Below are 21,866 nucleotides of genomic sequence, written 5' to 3'. Positions count from 1 at the left end.
AGTTATTAAAAAATTAAATTAAAAAATTTCAAATCGTTCTGGAAAAATTATTTTCGGTTACGAGGGTCAATTATAATCACTTTTGGTCATTAGACATACCCTTGAAATCCTACCCAGTTTCTAGAAAAAAATTCGAGAAGTTTTGAAATTTTTAGACGAAATTAAATAATTTCAAATCGTTCTGAAAAAATTATTTTCGGTTACAGGGGTCAATTATAATCATTTTTGGTCATTAGACATACCCTTGAAATCCTACCCAGTTTCTAGAAAAAAATTCGAGAAGTTTTGAAATTTTTAGACGAAATTAAAAAATTTCAAATCGTTCTGAAAAAATTATTTTCGGTTACAGGGGTCAATTATAATCATTTTTGGTCATTAGACATACCCTTGAAATCCTACCCAGTTTCTAGAAAAAAATTCGAGAAGTTTTGAAATTTTTAGACGAAATTAAAAAATTTCAAATCGTTCTGAAAAAATTATTTTCGGCTATGGGGGTTAATTACAAGCATTTTTGGTCATTAGACATACCCTTGAAATCCTACCCACTTTCGAGAAAAAAATTCAGTTTGAGCGGAACTTTAAACGTTAATAACTTTTTAACAAAGCTTCCATCAACAAATTAGTATTCTTGATTTTCGTCTTATTTTGGCCTCTAGAATCTCCCATTAAAATTTTCTTCAATGATGAATGCGTTTTACCCCTTAGAATTAAGAAAAAACAAGTATTTTTGAATAGATAACAGCGCAACTGGACGAAACAACGAAATCAATAATGTCGTGTTTTATTGCAAGTGGCTCGTTAAGGCTATGTAGAATTTTGTAGATTTAGCTATTTTTGATCGCGACACCTTAGATCCCGAGTTGCTTGAAATTGTCGTCGCGGTTAAAAATAATTCACGGACGGGGAAACGAATGGTGGAAATCGAACGAAATCGGAGACGAGAGAACGAGAAAGATTTTACGACGGCCTGTCCACCGATCTCGAATAAGATTTATTTGTCAAAAGCTATCTCCGACGACCTTAACGAGATGTCAAGACTCCCTAGGAACGATCATCCTTCTCGACCATAAATTACAGATTTTAGAAGAGTGTACCAAGAACGAGGCGTGAACTAAATAGCTATCTAGCCATTTCGTTAACGCTTAAAGTGTCATCGATGGCAACCGTCATAGGGCAAATCACGTTAAAATTTAATTTTATGTTGCATTCGAACTTAACGAGGATTATAGTATATTTGTTAGAACGACGATTACGAAAGCGATCCAAGTAAAATACAGGACAATAATTTATTTCTAGCGTTTATTCGAACAGTTAACTCGATCACGAAACATTAAATTCTCCTGTAAACATTCCAAATGAGAACTATAAAAATCCATTTACTCGGATCACTTTAACCCCTTCTTGACTTACGATTTAATTCCAAATAATTTTTCAAATGCGTACTATGTAATTTTGTTTAAAGTTTGTACATGGAATGGCCATGAAAAAGAATAGATTTGCTTTACGCATACCTCGTGAATGTGAGAATGTGTTGATTTTAATTTATAAAACTTGATGCAAGCGTGAGTGGCCTCATAATTGTGTAAACTTGACATCAAGAACTGACGAGTCAGACACGTCATTGTATAGCAAGGGGTTAATAATCACTGAAATGTCCTGTAAGTGTGAACTCTACTACAGTGGCTAGAACCAAGAAAATGTTCATTCGAACACGGTGGCAAGCATCGTTGCTTCACTACCTAGCAAGAGTATCGTATTTTCACGGTCATCCTCGCTGAGCGTTTAGTTATTATTTTCAAATTATCGTATTTGTAAGCTTCCCGCGCTCCGGAAGGTCTCGAATTTGACAATGTAACCGCGAACGGTTGAGGGCGCCCCCGAGACTCGGATGATCGATGTTCGACGAAACGTTTGATAATGTTTTCCACGGTTTTCGTACCCAAAACACGGCAGCCTCCTCCTCCTTGGGCTGCTGCTCGTAGGTGTTGCGATAAACGGTGGTGTAAGCCGGCATCGTTTCCTGGTCGAAGACCGTGGGCCCCTCTCTTCCTGGAAATGACACGCGGGCAAACTGCTCCTTTCGCCTCTTTTCCTCGTTTGTTGTACCGTCTGACGGCTGTCACTTTATCCTCCGTGGGTCCCTCGCCTACGAATATTCGCTAACGCACTGGCTCGTTGCGCGGGCGGCACTAACTCTGGCCTTTTCCACGCGACTCCGTCTCGCGCTCTTCACCTCTCCCGTATTACCGAGACGTATCGCGATCACTCCTACGTTTTGCCCTCACGATCGTCTATATCGTGTCTTTCCAAATCTTTTCACGCTCTTTCGATCTTGGCTCCTCCGTCAGAACGATACGTCCGACTCTCGGGGCGATCTCTCTCGTTACGCAATTGCTTTTTTCGATGTTCACGCGGTCACGACTCCGCTCAAAATGCGAAGCTGTTCGTCAAGCTATTCGAACGAAAGATAATTTCAATGTTAAAGGAATCGATTCGACGCGGAAACGAACGTGTCATTGGCAATCATCTCCCAGTACATCGACCAACTTTGTATCAAATGTTCACGCGGTCACGACTCCGCTCAAAATGCGAAGCTGTTCGTCAAGCTATTCGAACGAAAGATAATTTCAATGTTAAAGGAATCGATTCGACGCGGAAACGAACGTGTCATTGGCAATCATCTCCCAGTACATCGACCAACTTTGTATCAAATGTTCACGCGGTCACGACTTCGCTCAAAATGTGAAGCTGTTCGTCAAGCTATTCGAACGAAAGATAATTTCAATGTTAACACTAGATTTACGGTACACGTCAATTTCACGCATTCAGATTCTAAACTTAACGTTATAGGACTCATACATATTATTTGTTAGCAATTTATGTTGAATTGAATTGATGTAATGATATGGATGTATACTCTGATTAAAAGAAGAACTGCATTTTAATGCAACTGTCAACGTAGCGAATTATAATAAAAATGTACGCAACGAGTATCCGTGAACCTAGTGTTAAAGAAATCAATCAATCGACGCGGAAACGAACATGTCATTAGCAATCATCTCTCAGTACATCGACCAACTTTGTATCAAATGTTCACGCGGTCACGACTCCGTTTAATAAATAATTTCAATGTTAAAGAAATCAATCAATCGATGCGGAAACGAACGTGTCAATAACAATCATCTTCCAGTAATTGCGTTGCTTGCATTCGTCTCATCGACCAACATTATATCAAAGGTGTATCGAGAGCTTATTGCAAATGAGGAAGAAGTAACAATCCCAGTATCTATCTAAATGTTCAGATTGCTCGTTAAAGAAATTAAGTAATAGAATAAGATTACTGGTAACGGTTTGACTGGTATTTTTCGACCGCGTCGCATTTGGAATCGGACCAAAGCCCGACCGCCTCGAGTTTCGGTGTGGCCGCCATCGAAATCGCTGTTTTAAACATTGTCCGTCGGGTGGACCGTTCTGTCGTCGGTAAATGCGATCCTAACGTTCGCAAGGTCACGTACAAACCGTAACATTGTCGGACCAGTGTTCCGTATCATCGTGATTAATGGACCATTCGACCCTGAACGAGTATCGTCGATTCGTAGCGGCGTGGAAAGTGTTTCCCTTGGCAGCAACCATCCCTTTCCACGGCGAAATTAACGATAGTCGTTCGAGCGTAACAGTATCTCGATTGCCAAGTTCCCTATAAATCTACGGTAGACCGCCGTTTCCGTTGATCGATCTCGATCGAAACTGTTTCAAAAGTGCTTCCCGGGATGGTGTATCGTTCGTCGATCGACGCAAGTATTTACGTCTTCCTAGACTATTATTTGGAAACGTATTATCGTAATTGTTATCCTTATATTTGTAAATTCTGTAAAATATTTGTCAAGACTGCTCGACGCTCTTTCTTATTTATTTATACAAGTGTTTCTGTAGGTATTTTCTCTTTTATTTCAAGTAATAACGTGAAACATTGTATGGACTGACTGTTTCTCGTTTGACAGCAGGTTTCGCGGTCTACGATCAACGAATGGACGACAAGGAAGAGTAGGTATGCCCCAAGGCGTGATCTAGGATCGAATACGGTGCTCCAAGATCGTCCTGAATCGCGCGGTATTGGATCGTAGCAGTGGTTTCGATGCAAAAGCGATATTTATAGCGTGGCAACCGCAGCTACGCGGACTTTCCGGCATCGCGGCGGGCCAACAAAAATATATTCACACTTCGGATGTCCCGCGAATAAAGGCGTCTTCGAGCTTTCCGCGAAACTGCGCCATTCAATAGAATCAGCTTTGATTATTGTACTTTCCCCCCAAATTGAGACGCGTGCATCAGAAATGTAAATGATTGGCCATTTTCCTGACAGTCATCGTTGGAGCAATGATAGAAACTTCTAAATATTATTTTGTTGCCTCCATTGTCATTTTAAAGACAATTTTATGATGTATAATATAAATTTTCAAATATGTTAGCGAATCTACCGAAACAATTATTTTATATTTAATTTCGAATTGAAATTTGGAATGGAAATTTAATTTCTATGAGAAATTGTAATAATCGTCGTCCGCGTTATTCGCTTATAAAAGTCAAAACTTCTGAAAACTCAATCGCTAATATAATTATACTCTAACGAAGAGCGTCGTTAAATTAACAGTGTCATTTGCAGTCGCTTGAGAACATTAAATAATCATAAAAAACAGACTAGTCCAGCTAGGGGGACAGGGTAATATGTTCTCAAGAGACAACCGTGCAAACAGATGGATTAACAGCCGGCGCGAAAGCCAGAGTTGAATGAACAAATAGCCCCGTCGTTCTGACAAAGAGATAAACTCGTAATTTAATGACGGTGCGTACAACCCGTAAGCGAGAGCTCGCGTAAGAGAGGGAAATTATTCGGGGTACACGATTCCAGAGCGATTTCAAATACGTTGTATTAATTCCTGTCGAAAGTGAGCGCGAATTCGGGGGATTTCCCGCGAGTTGCCCGACGACTCTAAAACAGAACACGGAAACAGCGAATTATATTCGACAAATGCTACGTCAACTCGCGTGTTCGGGGCGATTCGACCGTGAGTTATCGAGTTTCAAAGTGGCCGAGTTAATTTCGAGACCGGTGTTCAAGTTGCCAAACAGCCTTCGCGCTTTGAAAATTAATAAGTCATTGTTGTACCGAGTCACAGGGTGCTCTGTTACGTTAATAGTTTTAGTGGAAACTGTAGTATTATTGTGTTATCCTTTGATCTCCGACAGTGTAATTGTTTCGAGATGTTCTCGCTATTTTTGATAAATGAACTCGCGGTCCCTGCCCGTCGCGAGACGTATCGTCTTTCGTTGATCGTGTTTCGAGAAATTGATGGAATAAACAATCGTTGGCCCCGCAGATTGGCCAGAATTAACGGCGAGCGAACCGTGTCGTATCGGTCGAAATAGCAGTCTTGCTCTATACTTAGCGAGTGGTTTTGGCTTTCGCCCGCACAATTTCGTTAGAAGTTGTCGATTCTTGGACTATTCAGGGCATTCGAATTTGGTCTTTCATGGCGAACGAGGTCGCAGTCTTGGGCGACCTTTAATGGCGTGGGTGAAATATAATTTAATATTCATTTCATTCTGTTGCAGAGTACTACATTAGAGTTGTGAGAAAAAGATGCCTCGACTTTGAAGAACTTGTAAAATATACAGGATGGGGTACCCAAGACAGACAAGTTGAATAACTTATTTGCTTTTGATAGTAAAGAAAAACGATGCAAAGAAATCTTGTATTCTGAGGAGTCTATTGTGGAGGTGTAAATGTCCTGTTTGGAATCCATTGAAACATTTTTGTTTTAATGGCGTGAACTAGATACATCAATCTGAAGAAGCCACAGAACAGAAGTTGAGTAGAATTTGATCTACCGTGTGGGTGAAATACAATTTAATATTCGTTTCATTCTGTTGCAGAGTACTACATCAGAGTTGTGAGAAAAAGATGCCTCGACTTTGAAGAACTTGTAAAACATACAGGATAGGGTACCCAAGACAGACAAGTTGAATAATTTATTTGCTTTTGATAGTAGAGAAAAACGATGCAAAGAAATCTTGTATTCTGGGGAGTCTATTGTGGAGTTGTAAATGTCCTGTTTGAAATCCATTGAAACATTTTTGTTTATCATCGGAATAAATGAGTTATCCAGCTGGCCTGCCCGAGTGCCTCGCCCTATACACTTCGCGTGGTTTCCTCGGTCGTTTGGTAACACGAGATGTTATATTTACGGATCAACGAACTCCCCAGGAAGTTTAAAGTAACTAGGCCGCGTTTACAAATTCAATTTCGGGAAGCGAATTCTCCTTTCGTTTCCGAGAATCGAACCTGTAATAGAGTACAACGGGCGATTGATGTTGTCTGAATCGCATCGGCAGGCTGCGCGTGCTTTCGAAACGATTCCGAGTTTCCGACGTCTTCGTCTGTTATATTAAACTAAGTAATATGTAAGCATTTTAATCTTTTCCCCAGGTGTGGTCGAACACCCTGTATGTGTTTGTTCGTTTCTGTTTCAGACGTTGTTTAAAAAATTCTGTATTCCTGATACCTGCGACAAGTGGACTCTTTCTTCGCGAACCTCGTCCAGATGGTCGTGGGGCAAGGTGAATTGTTCCTGCGGGGTCGAGGGTCGACTGTATTCGTCGAACGACGGCGGTGGCACAGGACTCTTCGGCAACTCCGTCGGCACGATTTTCTTTTTCGGTCTAGAGTGGAACGAAAACGTCTTACTAACGAGTCGATGGGAAATTGATTGCTCTTGCGTGAATCTTGTCGCGTGCTCGACAACCACTTCTTCAAACAAGTGAAGGTGTAGTATTTTTTAGTGTCCTGTCTGCGTGCAAAGTTTCAAACTCGGTGTGTTATAATCAGATGTTCAATGAAGCTAAGTTTCTTGAAATTTCTTTTTCAGATTGTCGCAAATTGGACAGAGCAGCCTCTACTCTCTTCTACGGCAAGCAAGGTCAGTCTTGAATCAACCCTTTAATTCATTATAATAAAGATCATCCTACATCCAACGACTGAAGAAATTACTTATGATAATAGCATTTTTCTAATATAATTTCTTGTTGCAGGTAAAGGGTTGATCTAGCAGCGAAAGTGGTTGTCGAGACCAAGATGTTTCTAGCTGGCGGACTGTCAGGCGCTGCGATTAAATGCACGAGAAACGAAAGAAGAAAGAAGTGGTAGAGGTAGGTTGTTTAATGTGAAACGTTAACCCCTTCCTGTACAGCAACGAGTCTGACTCGCGATGAAGATTTTGGCTCAAATTAAACGTCACGACAGCAAATCATGTTCTAATCTCTGTTACAAAGCAGTGTAGCGTCAGTCTGGTCCGTTTACCGCGCGTTGACGTCTACCAGTTTGAGCCCGGATTTCTTAATAGCACGGGAAGGGGTTAATAGTCGTGTTACGTAGCGGCGGTAGCGCGGCTGTAGCGTTGCAAACGGAGCTCGGTAATAATATAAGGTGGAATTGCTTTCTGACAGACTAGCGACCGCAGCCCTGTTGCCAATGATCGGCTTGATAATCGGAGGTGACGTGGTAATGTTGATGCGAGACGCACTCGACTGGTCAGACCTTTCGATTACAAGCCTTATGGATTCAGAGGTTTGGAGGAGATTCTGGGCGTCTACGTGCCTCACGTCTCGCGCGTCGTAATCGTCGATTTTCTTGATCACGTCACCCCTCTGGAGCGCCTCGTTCTCCGACTGCGAACACAAAAATCGAATCTCCATCGTTAACATTCCCGGTGCACTTTGTCTTTCGATTATCATCGAACGAACGCTTCAACTTTCACGACCCTATCAAATTGAGACTAAGGGATCCTCTCACTTTACAATCGACATTAGTATCGAGTGACTAGTGATCCAAAAGGGGTGATAATGAGAATGTTTAACACAGAAAAAAGTAGTCTATTGATATAATATATTACAAAATTATAAACACAGGTACACAGCAGGCAGAAAAGGGGGTCCACATGCTTAAGGTGTTTTTTTCAAACGGTTATTTTCCTTTTAAGAAAAGTAAAGCACACGTGATCGTGCATGATCCAACGTATTCGAATTTGATGCTTGAAAAGGAGTGCATGCGAGCACTTTAACTTTGGAATAAAACGGAGGAAAGGCCCGATACATGCAGCAACGTACAATTATACTTTTACGATCAGAAATATGTGTTTGGACCGTGTTCGGACTTGTTTATGGCCTGTCCCTTCTGCCTTCGATAATCGTGCCAGAAATAATGCAAACAAGATCGAGAAGATGCACGAGATCGAGCCACGCGTGACAGGTGGACGTGCAAGAGCTATATTAAATACCGAGGGCCATTTTCAAATGTTATTGTACCGTTGGCCAAAATTTCGATGCGTCGCGAAACTTTACGCTTCGGTTACAAATGATCTGCAGAGTCTTAGGCGTGAAATAGGCAAAAATGAATTATAAAACATCAGCGTGTTTGCATTTATTATTTATCAATCTAACGAAGCTTTGGCCATCTCTGTTTTAGATCGTAGATTGATATTGAAATGTAACGCGAGAATCTATTTTAATATTTTTAATCGCCTCTTGCGCGCGTGACCCAAATTCACAAACGCGAAGACGGAGAACCTTTTCATTAACTTTCCAAAGTAATTATTCCGTCTCTCGTTGTTTAACACTTTGACTGCCACATCACCCATATACAGGGATCTAGAGGCCAAAATAAGACGAAAATCAAGAATACCAATTTGTTGATCGAGGTTTCGTTAAAAAGTTATTAACGATTAAAATTTCGCCAGCATTGAATTTTTTTCTCGAAAATGCGTAAGATTTCAAGGGTACGTGTAATGACCAAAAATGATTGTAATCGACCCCCGCAACTGAAAATAATTTTTTTAGTATGATTTGAAATATTTTAATTTCGTCGAAAAATTTCACACCTTTTCGAATTTTTTTCTCGAAAATGCATAGGATTTCAAGGGTACGTGTAATGACTAAAAATGATTGAAATTGACCCCCACAGCTTACAATATTTTTTTCAGAATGATTTGAAATATTTTAATTTCGTCGAAAAATTTCAGTACCTTCTCGAATTTTTTTCTAGAAAGTGGGTAGGATTTCGAGGGTACGTGTAATGACCAAAACTGATTGTAATTGACCCCCACAGCATACAATATTTTTTTCAGAATGATTTGAAATATTTTAATTTCGTCGAAAAATTTCACACCTTTTCGAATTTTTTTCTAGAAAGTGGGTAGGATTTCGAGGGTACGTGTAATGACCAAAAATGATTGTAATCGACCCCCGCAACTGAAAATAATTTTTTTAGTATGATTTGAAATTTTTTAATTTCGTCTAAAAATTTCAGTACCTTCTCGAATTTTTTTCTCGAAACTGGGTAGGATTTCGAGGGTTTGTGTAATGACAAAAAATGATTGTAATTGACACCCGCAGCCGAAAATAATTTTTCCAGAACGATTTGAAATTTTTTGTTTCCGTCGAAAGACGCCTAATTAGATTTTCGGTAAGAAATTTTTTTCTTGAAAATGCGTAGGATTTCGGGGGTATGTGTAATGACCAAAAATGATTATAATTGACCCCTGTAACTAAATATAATTTTTTTAGTATAATTTGAAATTTTTTAATTTCGTCTAAAAGTTTCAATATCTACTCGAATTTTTATCTCGAAAGTGGGTAGGATTTCAGGAGTATGTATATTCACCAAAAATGATTGCAATTGACCCCCGCAACCAAAAATAATTTTTCCAGAAAGATTTGAAATTTTTTAATTTATCTTAATCTCCATCAAGAAATTAGTATTCTTGATTTTCGTCTTATTTTGGCGTCTAGAATCTCCCATTAAAATTTTTCCCAGGTGTGGTCGTGCACCCTGTATGCGTGACAGGACTTTTAACAGTGAAACTAAAGCAATTAATACTCAAGTTGAAATGTTAAAGAAAATAAATTTTAATAAGCTTCTTAAATTGCAATGTGATTACAAAAGTAACTACTACGACAACTTTTAAGTTGCCTAAAATCAAGGTTTTGGTTTCGTAAACAATTTTAGGATTTTAGACTGGCAGTCAACGCGTTAAAAGAAGAAACATGTACACCGACGTGGGCTCGAAACTATCGATAAACGTTCCGTCGAGACGTCCGTAAGCGCGAGATTCCCGCGTTTCGTCGAAAAGAAAGCCACCGACGTTATGTTCGAAGCGATAAATATTATGGTATTGGCACGAGGTTGTCTGCGGTTAGAAAATAATCTCGATCCCCTGCTGTTCCGTTGTGGATGCTTTGCCGTTACGCGTCCAATAATAACTGCACGCACGGGAACGCGCGCGAATCTAGTAGTACATTACTGCACGTATCGGACAGGCCTCGTAGCCCGGCACGGCGTGCATGATAATTGATAAGGTCGACGACAGATTGTGTAGAATCAATAGGGAACTCACGCGGGTGACGACGATCGGCGTGCCCAAGTCAGCGCCTCCGGCGATACGTATTCCCCAGGGTTTGCCGGCGCTGGATCTCTTAAGCTTCACGATCACCGTTTGTTTCCTCGTCATGCTCTACTCCGTCTGTCACAACAACGCAATCGCGTGCTTTAAGGAAACGAGTCACAAACCGACGAATCGGGAACTGGTGGACCGCGGCGGTCAGGTGCGCGAGAACCTAACGACGCGAGACGTAACGCGAGATAGAGGAGACGAGACGAGTAGGCGCGAAAAGACCCTGGGTGGAGCGGATCAAGGGGCGTTGAAAGCGATGGACCGCGAAGCGCGATCGTCGAAAGGGATCGCACGGACGGCGACGAGTCCGACGAGTATCGTTTAGCCGCGGCTTACGCTCTTTACTGGCAAACGTGAACTACTGGGGCTGCACGGCCACTCGATTTTGACAGGCTTTACTTCTTGGGAGCTCGGTTACCCAACTAGCCGGCCCGCCGCTTCTGCTATTCTGGCCCCATTTCGAATTGGCATACCGTGTGTGTATTGTTCTGGCCCGACCTGCACTCGTTTCACTGGCATTTGCGCGGCCTCCCCGACTTCGCCGCCTACAGGGGGCCACTGATTCTCGCGTGAAATATCGCTGGACCGCGTGAACCGGGGGTCAGCGAACCGCGACTCTTCGCTTAACACTAGGTTTACGGACACTCGTTGCGCATATTTTCATTGTAATTCGCACTGTTAACGGTTACATTAAAATCCAATTTTTCTTTTAATTAGAGTGTATATTCGTATAATTACATCAATTAAATCCGACATAAATTGATAACAAATAATATTCACGAGTTCTGTAACGTTAGGTTTAGAATCTTAATGCGTCAAATTAACGTATTCCGTAAACCTAGTGTTAAATTACCATGAGTTTTTGTCACTCGGATGTTCACCCTTTTGCAAATCAATGTACATTATTATTCAACTATTATTCGACATTATTAAATTGTTATTCGGATATGAATTTTACGCAAGATGCTTATTCAATACTGGGAGAGTATCGATGATCATTGAGGGGGTGAATTTTTTGTGTATTATATTCGCAATACAGGGTGTTCGGCCACCCCTGGGAAAAATATTAACGGGGAATTCTAGAGGCCAAAATAAGACGAACATCAAGAATACCAATTTGTTGATGGAGGCTTCGTTAAAAAGTTATTAACAATTAAATTAAAAAATTTCAAATCGTTTTGGAAAAATTATTTTCGGTTACAGGAGTCAATTACAATCATTTCTTATGAATACATATATCCTCGAAATCCTACCCTCCTTCGAGAAAAAAATTCGGGTAGGTGGCTAAATTTTTCGACGAAAAAAAAAAATTTCGAATCGTTCTAAAAAAATTATTTCTAGGTTCTGGGGTCAAATACAATCATTTTTGGTCATTACACATATCCCCTAAATCCTACCCACTTTGGAGAAAAAAATTCGAGTAGATATTAAAACTTTCAGACGAAATTAAAAAATTTCAAATCATTCTAAAAAAATTATATTTAATTACAGGGGTCAATTACAAGCATTTTTGGTCATTACACATATCCCCGAAATCCTACTCAGTTTCGAGAAAAAAATTCAGCATTGGCGGAACTTTAAACGTTAATAACTTCTTAACGAAGCCACTATCAACAAATTAGTATTCTTGATTTTCGTCTTATTTTGGCCTCTAGAATCTCCCATTAAAATTTTTCCCAGGGGTGAACACCCTGTATATTCTTCACGAATATGTTTAACAAAAGTATGAGCGCAAACATGAGCATCGAATGTAAACAATAGAACAGTACACAGTACTAGTCTTCTAGTCTAGCAAGAAACAATAAGAAAGTAAACTCGGTAATCTTTCTAACGTCTCGGTATTAATTTTCATTATCGACATTGGCTATCATCTTGTGCTTCTTGCAACAGAGTATCTGGCACACGACCGATCAATCGTTACCGATTATAAAAGACGATTCGTTCACCTTTGTATTTATTAGAAACTTCTTCGATGCTATTAATACGAACAATCTATAAATAGTTGATTATACGCGTGTAAATTGCCGGCAACTGTATCTGCTTTGATCGAAATAAGTCACGTCAGCGTTCCCAGTGTTCACTGAGGTCTCGCAGCCCCCTACTATCCTATTCTTTGCTTTGCAATATCTACGATACGTCTCAGAAGATGCTGGCAGTGCGTTGACACGTGCACAGCGGGACACTCGAGAGTTGTACCATAGTTATTAACAATTGTAATCTAACGATAATTTGTATCCTGCAGGAAACTGGTTTCTCTTGGAGGCAAGTAACGATTCAATGGCCACAGAGGAACGAGTCAACGAATGAGCTTACTTCAAAATTCACGAACCATCCTACGGTGGACGTCTTTATCGAAACAACGAAGGAAAGGTGCGACCCGTGGATCACGCAAAACTGTAATCCTCGAACGAATAGTTAGGGATGAGACATGGTCCAACGTCACCGTGTATCACAGGGGGATTTTAACGAGAGGGTGTATCCGGTTAAGGGTTCTGTCTTCCGCGTACTCACATAGGTTTCGTAATAACTGCTTATGGAGAACTTAAGGGCCATCTTTTCCTCACGAAAATCTCACGAACTCGGTTATTTCCTATTTCCTCCACGGACGTGGTTTACGCCGAGTGACGTCTGCGAGAAGCCCGCGAGAGCTTCTCTCCCCTATGGCGGCTCCGATCTAATTAGTTCGACTGTAACGTGATTAATGAGACCAGATCAAGAGGGAAAGGGGAACGAGCAAAAGAGAGTGGCCACGATGAAACGAGAGGAAGAGAGTGTACGTAAGTTTGACTTAAATTAGCAACCTATGGCGCGAAAGGTTAGTCAATCATAGTCTCGAGACTGGACCGTTCTAGTGACTCATTTATCTCAATTTACACGATCCTATGAAAGTGTGTACATATCTGTCGTATTGATATGTAGATTGGCAATGACGATGACCCATTAATCGCCTATCGATACGCTCATTCGGATGATACGGATTGCTCGACCGCTAAGAATGGAACCACGACGCAGAGCGAAGCTCGGAAAAGAGAATTAAAAATAATTTGGGTCGACCACACGGTGTGGTTCGCCGGTACGCAACGATTATACACCGATGTTAGTGAAAAGTAACGTTTATTTTTCTTTTTATCGCTTCCATAACGTTTCAGGAATATTCCTCAGTGATCGCTCTGCTGATCACCAGTCGACGAATCTCGCTGGTACCGGCGCCAATCTCGTACAACTTAGCGTCTCTCAAGAATCTTCCAGTAGGATAGTCGTTTATGTAGCCGTTTCCACCTAAGAGGAATTGCACAGATTCAGAAAAAACGTTCACGATCGACGAGCCATATCAAACAGTTGAAAAAAAATAATTTACCGAGCACTTGGATCGCGTCTAAGGCAGCCTTCGTCGCGCTCTCGGCGATGTAAAGTATCACAGCAGCGCAGTCTTTCCGATTCACTTGGCCGGCGTCGCAAGACCTTGTTACGGAGTATAAGTAACTTCTGCAGACGCTCAAGCTCGTATACATGTTCGCTATCTTTTCCTGAAACATCGTTATCATTTTGTAGGAACGTCGACGGGACTCGTGGCCAACGACGACGCTGTAGCAACGTTACCTGCACGAGCTGGAACTCCGCGAGACGTTTGCCAAATTGTTTCCTCGTGTGGGCGTAATCGAACGTCACGTCGCAACACGCCTGAAGAATTCTTAACGTACGGTGCGTTAGAACGGGTTCCAAAGAATTTCATAAAATATACCGGGTAGTTTGTAAAGATCCTTACCCCAGTGGAGCACCCGCCACTACCAATCGTTCCAAGTCTAGACCGCTGAAGAGAACGTACACACCTTTGTTCACTTCTCCGAGCACATTTTCGGCTGCAAACGGCGATAACAATTTATTAGTCGAGCAAAGTCGCTGCAACATGTTGCCAGCTACTTATTTGTTAATTTCGGGATGAGCAAATATCATTGTTAGCTCGAAATTAATTACCAGGTACTTTACAGTCTTCGAATACAAGCTCGCAGGTGTTGGAACCGCGCATTCCCAGTTTATTCAACTTTTGCGCCGTGCTGAACCCCTCGAATTTTCGCTCGACGATAAACGCTGTGATACCGTGCTGTGGCTTGTCCGCGTTTGGATTCGTCCTCGCATAAACGACGAAGGTGTCGGCATCGGAACCGTTCGTAATCCAGAATTTATTACCGTTTAAAACATAGTGATCGCCTTTCTTATCGGCTCTCAGTTTCATGGAAACTACGTCGGAGCCGGATCCTGGTTCTGACATGGCCAGCGCCCCGATGTGTTCCCCGCTGCAAAGCTATATTAAAATTTACTTTCAAAAAATTTCTTAAACTATAAAAAAAAGTATACAGGGTGCTCTGGGAGAAATTTTAATGGGAGATTCTAGAGGCCAAAATGAGACGAAAATAAAGAGTACCAATTTGTTGATTGAAGATTCGTTAAAAAGATATTAATGTTTAAAGATCCGCCTGTAGAACAGCAATCTGCGAACAGCTGCGCGCGCACCATAGCGTGATATCGTGAACTTTAAACGTTAATAACTTTTTAACGAAGCCTCCGTCAACAAATTGGTATTCTTGATTCTCGTCTTATTTTGGTCTCTAGAATCTCTCATTAAAATTTTTCATTATACTTAAGTGTAATAGAAATTACGATTGAAAATTACTTGTGTTTATCACATCGTGCCCCTTACCTTCGGCAGATACTTCATTTTCTGTTCCTCTGTGCCATTTCTGTCAATTTGATTTACGCACAAATTCGAATGCGCGACGTAGCTGATTCCTACAGCTGCCGACGCTCTGCTCAGTTCTTCTAGAATAATAACGTGATCCAAATACGTACCACCGGTTCCGCCATATTCTGGCTTCGCCGTTATTCCCAGCAGGCCTAATTTGCCCAGTTCTTTCCAGAATTTCTGAGAACGGATTTTATAATTTCACTTTTTAACAGTCGAAACGATGTTTCGTTAATTATTTTTATACCCACTCTCTGGTCATCGAAATTGTCCTTTCTGTCGATCTCGTCAGCTTTCGGGGCAAGCTCCTTTTGCGCAAAATTAAAAACCATTGATCGCAGCTAGAAAGAATACAAGAAATCAAATTTCAAACATAAATGGAAAAAGATTTCAATTTGAGAAATATTGATCAACGATCGTTTTACTAGAGTAACATGTGTGTGGGTGGGTGGGTGTACATGTATATTGAATTGCATGTATACATATGAATGCAATTTTGTTACAATTTTACTAACCTGTCTCTGATCATCATTCAATCCAGAAATATTATCATCTATCTTGTAATATTGCGAGGAACATCTCGCACTGAATTTATTATTAAATTTTGAGAAATTCTGAAGAAGTGATCTCGTATACTTGCACATAGGACCCTTCATATTCGTTAAGCTACAATATACTGAGTGATCTTCGGAACCGTATACATACGAATATATAACCATATATACGGAGTCACGGATGAGTAAACAGTAAACATGATAAGGAAATTACATACTGCAACCGTATTATACGAACGAATCTTTTTATAAATAGTTAATCATCCAACCTCATTAACTTTTTCCTTAATATGATAAAATTAATATACTTATCGTGCCCCAATATGTAAATCCGGATTCAGATTAAATTGTTTTTATTATGTAATATGGATGTTTAAGAAATTTAAAACGCAAAACATTCTAGATTAATTTAAGCATATGCATGCGTTTCAGGTGCACTTTATGCAACAGTATATGATCCTTTGGTAGACAAAAATAAAAATTCATCGGAAATTTCAAGCAATATTTTTATTCGTTATAAAAGAATTTTCATACTGATGGTACATAATGATATCGAATGAAGTACATCTAACATCTGTACATGATGTATTTGTAAAATACTTAATACCAAAAGTACCTTATTACCTTACGAAACGTAAGGTGTAAGGTAACAAGTTTACTGCGTGTTGCTTTAAAATACGCGCAAGCGTATACGCAGTAAACGATAACGATTCTGTTATTTAATCGTATCGTTATGTACGTCCTAAAATATCATCCATCATTTTGTTTTTTTACATTTTTGGTTTATTAACGACGTACGTGTAGTTCTCACAGTGTCTCGCGATTGTTAGGTTAGGTTAAGTTTACTGCGTGTTGCGTTAAAATACGTATAAGCGTATGCGCAGTAAACAATAACGATTCTGTTTTTTAATCGTATCGTTATGTGCGTCCTAAAATATCATTCATCATTTTCTTTTTTTACGGTTTTGGTTTATCGACGATTTACGCGTGGTTCTCACAGTGTCTCGCGTTTGTGAGGTTAGGTTAGGATGTTGATGCACGATTGCCGGGAGATAAGGTTAAACGTAGTGAAACAACTTGTCAGTAAACTTTATTAGATTTTGCAATTTTGTATCTGTTACGTGTGTAAAAATGGGTGAAATGAAACTGAATGCCTACGATGGCATCAAGACTGAGCAAAAATATAATAAAGTAGTAAAACATATACAGGTTAGAATGGTTATGTTTTTGGTACATCGTATTCGAACATTTTAAGATGACAACGTATTCGTTTGTTTACAGGATAAATGGAAACTTGTGCCTGCTTTTCTTAAGGGCAAAGGCCTCGTAAAACAACATATTGATTCGTTCAATTACTTCATAAACGTGGAAATAAAAAAGATCGTAAAGGCGAACGAAAAAGTACTTAGCGACGCGGACCCTTTGTTTTATGTAAAGTAAGCATTGGTTTGTCTGTGATATATTTTATCCCGTCAGTTATTTATTTTTGTAATGTGTTTTCTACTGCAGATATTTAAACGTACACGTTGGCTTGCCAGATGTCGAAGAAGGTTTCAACGTAACTCGATCCACTACTCCCCACGAATGTCGTTTAAGAGATTTAAATTATTCTGCCCCAATTACAGTGGACATTGAATACATCAGAGGACATCAGCCAATAATTAGAAACAACTTACTGATTGGAAGGTATAACTTTTGGATGAATGTATCTAAAATGTTAACTCATTCGACAACGATTGCACACTGTGTGTGCAATTGATTTTCAAGGCCATAAGACTGTGCGTGCAATCGGTCTCGAATGGGTTAACAGAAGGTAATTTTTCTTCGCTCCTGGGAACCGTGTTAATTGTAAATTAAATTAATTATTACTTTCCAGAATGCCTATTATGTTAAGGAGTTCAAATTGTGTATTAAATGGGAAATCCCATTTTGAATTGGCAAAGATGAACGAATGTCCACACGATCCTGGTGGTTATTTCGTGATAAACGGTCAGGAGAAAGTAATTCTTATACAGGAACAAATGCTTAAAAATAGGATCATCCTAGAAGAAGATAGTAAAGGATATATTGTAGCGTCCTGTAACAGTTCTACTCACGAAAGGAAAACAAAAACTAATATCGTTGGTAGAGCTGGGAGGTATTACATGAGACATAACATGTTTCAAGATGTAAGTGGATATTTTGTACGTTATCTTGCGCAAATAAATATATCGTTGTACGATTACATGTGTATCTTTTGTTGCAAGGATATTCCTGTGACAATAATATTTAAAGCAATGGGAATCGTGAGCGACCAAGAAATTATGCAACTGATCGGCACGGAGGAAGAATTTATGAAAAAATTTGCACCCAGCCTGGAAGAGTGTCATGTTCTGAATGTTTTCGCTCAAAATCAAGCGTTAAGGTAATAATTACATATAAAAATCATTTTTATTATCGATATTGGTCACGTATGGTGTTTCAGGTTTCTCAGTAATAAAAAAAAACAGAAAAGATACTCGGTAATAAAGGCTAGCATCACAGATGAAATGAGAGATGTGTTAGCGACTAACATTCTATCTCATGTTCCTGTTAGTAATTTGAAAGTAATTGTTATTGCAATAAAACGTCGTGAAAGTCTACTACTATGAGATATTTGCTATTACAGGTTATAGATTTTAATTTTAAAGTGAAAGCAACTTACATTGCTTTGATGATTCGTAAAGTTATGAAAGCACAGTGTGATGGTAAACTAGTAGACGATAGAGATTATTACGGTAATAAACGATTAGAACTGGCAGGCTCCCTACTGTCATTGATGTTTGAAGATTTGTTTAAAAGATTCAATTGGGAGGTAATTCTAGTACAATATGAAACAGGTTTTATTAGTACTTATAATAAAGATTACGATTTAGAATACTTTTTCAGTTAAAACAAATAGCTGACAAAAACATACCGAAAATTAAAGCTGCGCAATTCGACATTGTAAAGCACATGAGACAGGATCAAATTACCAATGGATTGGCTTTTGCTATATCTTCTGTTAGTAAATAATGCTTTTTTCAATCGAGAATAGTAAAAGAAAATAATTATAGGGGCCAGCTTTTCTAACGAAAATTTGCCTTCGTAGGGTAACTGGACAATTAAACGATTCAAAATGGAACGCCATGGCGTTACTCAAGTGTTGTCTAGACTCTCGTATATCTCAGCACTCGGTATGATGACGCGAGTTAATTCACAGTTTGAAAAAACCAGAAAAGTGTCTGGTCCCCGATCTTTGCAACCGTCGCAATGGGGAATGCTATGCCCTAGCGACACTCCCGAGGGAGAAGTTAGTATTACGCGTGAATTTTCTAACAAAAATTTATTAACTCGTGCAAAATTATTCGTAAACAAAATTCCCACAGGGTTGTGGTTTGGTAAAAAATTTGGCTCTTATGACGCACATCACTACAGAAATTGACGAAGAACCAATTATAAGATTAGCATTCAACTTGGGAGTCGAAAACGTAAACATCCTTGGCGGGGAGGAGATCAATAATAAAAATGTTTACATGGTCTTTTTAAATGGTAATATTTTGGGCGTAGTAAAAAATTATCGGAGGCTCGTGTATGTGTTCAGATTACTGCGTCGCAAAGGTCTCATAAATGGTTTTGTTTCTATATATACGCAACACCAACACAGGTACTGTTCGTGTAAAATTTATATCTGCACATTGTAACAGTGCAGGCTTTTTGTAACTTTGTTACTTGTATTTAGATGTATTCAAATCAGTTCCGACGGGGGGCGGCTGTGCAGGCCATATATTATTGTACAAAATGGGGAGCCTCTTGTGCAACAGGAACATATAAAATTCCTTGAACAAGGTGTACGATGTTTTGAGGATTTCTTACAAGATGGTTGGTTAAAAAATTAAAAAAAAGTCCTGTAAATTTTATCTATATACAGGGTGTTCGGTCAACCATGGGAAAAATTTTAATGGGGAATTCTAGGGGCTAAAATAAGACGAAAATCAAGAATACCAATTTGTTGATGGAGGCTTCGTTGAAAAGTTATTAATGTTTAAAGATCCGTCTGTAGAACGGCAATCTGCGAATAGCTGCGCGCGCACCATAGCGTGATAGTGTGAACTTTAAACGTTAATAACTTTTTAACGAAGCCTCCATCAAGAAATTGGTATTCTTGATTTTCGTCTTATTTTGGCCTCTAGAATCCCCCATTAAAATTTTTCCCAGGGGTGACCGAAGAACACCCTGTATATATTTAATATCGTTATCTCGTCGATGATAGGTTTGATCGAGTACTTGGACGTGAATGAAGAAAATGATAGCACCATCGCATTCGATGAGTCACACATTCATAACAAATCCACCCATTTAGAAATTGAACCCTTCACATTACTTGGAGTTTGTGCTGGATTGGTACCGTATCCTCATCATAATCAGAGTCCAAGAAATACTTACCAATGTGCTATGGGTAAACAGGCGATGGGGACTATCGCTTACAATCAGCGCAATCGTATCGACACGTTAATGTATAATTTAGTATATCCTCAAGCACCTATGGTGAAATCTAGGACGATAGAATTGATTAATTTCGATAAATTGCCAGCTGGTCAGAATGCAACAGTGGCTGTCATGTCATATAGCGGTTACGATATCGAAGACGCTCTTATCTTGAACAAAGCTTCGATCGATAGAGGGTTTGGGAGATGTTTGATATATCGAAATGCAAAATGCACGTTAAAGAGGTACGCTAATCAAACGTACGATCGAATAATGGGCCCGTTGATAGATTCGACTACGAAGAAATCAGTTTGGAAACACGATATTATCGACAGCGATGGAATTGCCGCGCCTGGCGAAATGGCGGAAAACAGGAAGGTTCGATTTTGAGGATCTACGTTTAATAGCAAAGAAGTTAGATTTTTTAGATTTATTTTCCCCTTCGTAGGTAATGGTGAATAAGTCATCGCCTTCTGCAAATATTGGTCCAGTGAATTCCGGTAATGTACAAACACAAACAGAGTATAAGGATGTCCCAGTTGTATTTAAGGGCCCCGTTCCTGCGTATGTCGAGAAGGTGATGATCTCCAGTAATGCAGAAGATGCATTTTTGATCAAATTATTGTTGAGGCAGACTCGAAGACCCGAAATAGGTGATAAATTTAGTAGTCGACACGGACAGAAGGGCGTAACTGGTAAATATACATATTATAGTAACAATACTAGTATATTCCGTATATAACGAAGTTCATACGATACATAGGATTGATCGTGGAACAAGAAGATATGCCGTTTAATGATTACGGTATATGCCCCGATATGATTATGAATCCGCATGGTTTTCCGTCGCGTATGACAGTCGGTAAATTGATAGAATTGCTCGCAGGCAAAGCTGGCGTTGTAAAGGGACAATTTCATTACGGCACAGGTACGGTTTCTAATAATTGTTACAACGACAATGTACGTTAACATGGAATTTCATTTCAGCCTTTGGGGGATCGAAAGTGGAAGATGTTTGCGATGAATTGATAAAGCACGGTTACAACTATTTAGGTAAAGACTTCTTTTATTCTGGTATTACGGGGGAACCGTTACAAGCTTATATTTATTCTGGCCCGGTGAGTCAACGTTATTTGGTTACTCGCTTAATTTGGTTAATTCGTTGAATTTTCTTAACAAATATATTTACAAACGTAGGTTTATTATCAAAAGTTGAAGCACATGGTGCAGGATAAGATGCATGCTCGCGCTCGTGGCCCGAGAGCTGTCTTAACGCGCCAACCAACCGAAGGTCGCGCCAAAGAGGGTGGTTTACGATTAGGCGAAATGGAACGGGATTGTTTGATCGGATACGGCGCTAGCATGATGCTGTTGGAGCGTCTCATGATATCTAGCGATGCGTTCGATGTTGACGTATGCAACAAATGTGGTCTGATGGCGTATAGTGGTTGGTGTCACAGTTGTCGTTCCAGTTCGTGCGTTTCCACGATTTCCATGCCTTATGCATGCAAGTTACTTTTCCAAGAACTACAATCCATGAATATCGTACCACGTTTGACATTAAAAAATTATTGCGAATGA

At 39.7% G+C, this 21,866-nt stretch overlaps 3 protein-coding genes across 14 annotated transcripts in view; 1 reads left to right on the top strand and 2 right to left on the bottom strand.

The window, feature by feature from the left end:
• Zasp66 (PDZ_signaling and DUF4749 domain-containing protein Zasp66) overlaps positions 1 to 13,133 on the bottom strand; it is a 23,964-nt gene extending 10,831 nt beyond the window's left edge. For 4 of the 9 annotated variants that reach the window (XM_076783216.1, XM_076783217.1, XM_076783221.1 and 1 more), the window contains exons 1-3: positions 10,449 to 10,574; positions 7,502 to 7,725; positions 6,564 to 6,720 (exon numbers count right to left, since the gene is read on the bottom strand). In XM_076783216.1, coding sequence (XP_076639331.1) covers positions 6,564 to 6,720; positions 7,502 to 7,725; positions 10,449 to 10,562 — 495 coding nt within the window. In that variant the 5' untranslated portion in view covers positions 10,563 to 10,574. Of the gene's footprint in view, positions 1 to 1,939; positions 2,304 to 6,563; positions 6,721 to 7,501; positions 7,726 to 10,448; positions 10,575 to 13,016 lie in introns of those variants that run through there. The other 5 variants (XM_076783219.1, XM_076783220.1, XM_076783215.1 and 2 more) reach the window with 4 other exon arrangements.
• On the top strand, positions 7,719 to 21,866 carry Rpiii128 (RNA polymerase III subunit RpIII128). 4 transcript variants are annotated; one of them, XM_076783187.1, is made up of 17 exons: positions 7,719 to 8,305; positions 12,748 to 13,278; positions 17,082 to 17,236; positions 17,310 to 17,486; positions 17,677 to 17,968; positions 18,047 to 18,204; positions 18,265 to 18,370; positions 18,448 to 18,633; positions 18,708 to 18,821; positions 18,910 to 19,110; positions 19,187 to 19,464; positions 19,540 to 19,679; positions 20,071 to 20,663; positions 20,734 to 20,980; positions 21,049 to 21,213; positions 21,273 to 21,403; positions 21,483 to 21,866. In XM_076783187.1, the coding sequence occupies exons 2-17, from the start codon at positions 13,207 to 13,209 to the stop codon at positions 21,864 to 21,866; spliced, it is 3,399 nt and encodes a 1,132-aa protein (XP_076639302.1). In that variant the 5' UTR covers positions 7,719 to 8,305; positions 12,748 to 13,206. The 4 variants fall into 4 exon arrangements, with proteins under 4 accessions (XP_076639302.1, XP_076639301.1, XP_076639303.1 ...); XM_076783186.1 differs by lacking the exon at positions 7,719 to 8,305 and having other exon boundaries at positions 11,755 to 13,278; XM_076783188.1 differs by lacking the exon at positions 7,719 to 8,305 and having other exon boundaries at positions 11,755 to 13,282; positions 17,339 to 17,486.
• LOC143351560 (isovaleryl-CoA dehydrogenase, mitochondrial) lies at positions 13,644 to 16,259 on the bottom strand. The gene is made up of 8 exons (XM_076783214.1): positions 15,762 to 16,259; positions 15,498 to 15,587; positions 15,205 to 15,426; positions 14,481 to 14,808; positions 14,272 to 14,365; positions 14,106 to 14,196; positions 13,864 to 14,032; positions 13,644 to 13,784 (listed from the first exon to the last, which is right to left on the bottom strand). Exons 1-8 carry the CDS (start codon positions 15,963 to 15,965, stop codon positions 13,651 to 13,653), a joined length of 1,332 nt encoding a protein of 443 aa, XP_076639329.1. The 5' UTR covers positions 15,966 to 16,259; the 3' UTR covers positions 13,644 to 13,650.

The sequence above is a fragment of the Colletes latitarsis genome, chromosome 2 (genome assembly GCF_051014445.1).
Source record: "Colletes latitarsis isolate SP2378_abdomen chromosome 2, iyColLati1, whole genome shotgun sequence".
NCBI lineage: Eukaryota > Metazoa > Arthropoda > Insecta > Hymenoptera > Colletidae > Colletes > Colletes latitarsis.
The sequence above is the reverse complement of the archived record's forward strand: the minus strand, read 5'-3'. Positions and strand labels throughout refer to the sequence as shown.

What these genes read in the sequence shown, in the direction of transcription:
- Rpiii128 (XM_076783185.1), top strand. Translation starts at nt 16,932, where the DNA reads ATGGGTGAAATGAAACTGAATGCCTACGATGGCATCAAGACTGAGCAA. An exon ending in AACAACTTACTGATTGGAAG is followed by an intron (nt 17,487 to 17,676) that starts GTATAACTTTTG and finishes ATTACTTTCCAG; the next exon opens with AATGCCTATTATGTTAAGGA. An exon ending in TATACGCAACACCAACACAG is followed by an intron (nt 19,465 to 19,539) that starts GTACTGTTCGTG and finishes ACTTGTATTTAG; the next exon opens with ATGTATTCAAATCAGTTCCG.
- LOC143351560 (XM_076783214.1), bottom strand. Translation starts at nt 15,965, where the DNA reads ATGGTTATATATTCGTATGTATACGGTTCCGAAGATCACTCAGTATAT. An exon ending in TGAATGATGATCAGAGACAG is followed by an intron (nt 15,588 to 15,761) that starts GTTAGTAAAATT and finishes TATTCTTTCTAG; the next exon opens with CTGCGATCAATGGTTTTTAA. An exon ending in ACAATTTCGATGACCAGAGA is followed by an intron (nt 15,427 to 15,497) that starts GTGGGTATAAAA and finishes ATCCGTTCTCAG; the next exon opens with AAATTCTGGAAAGAACTGGG.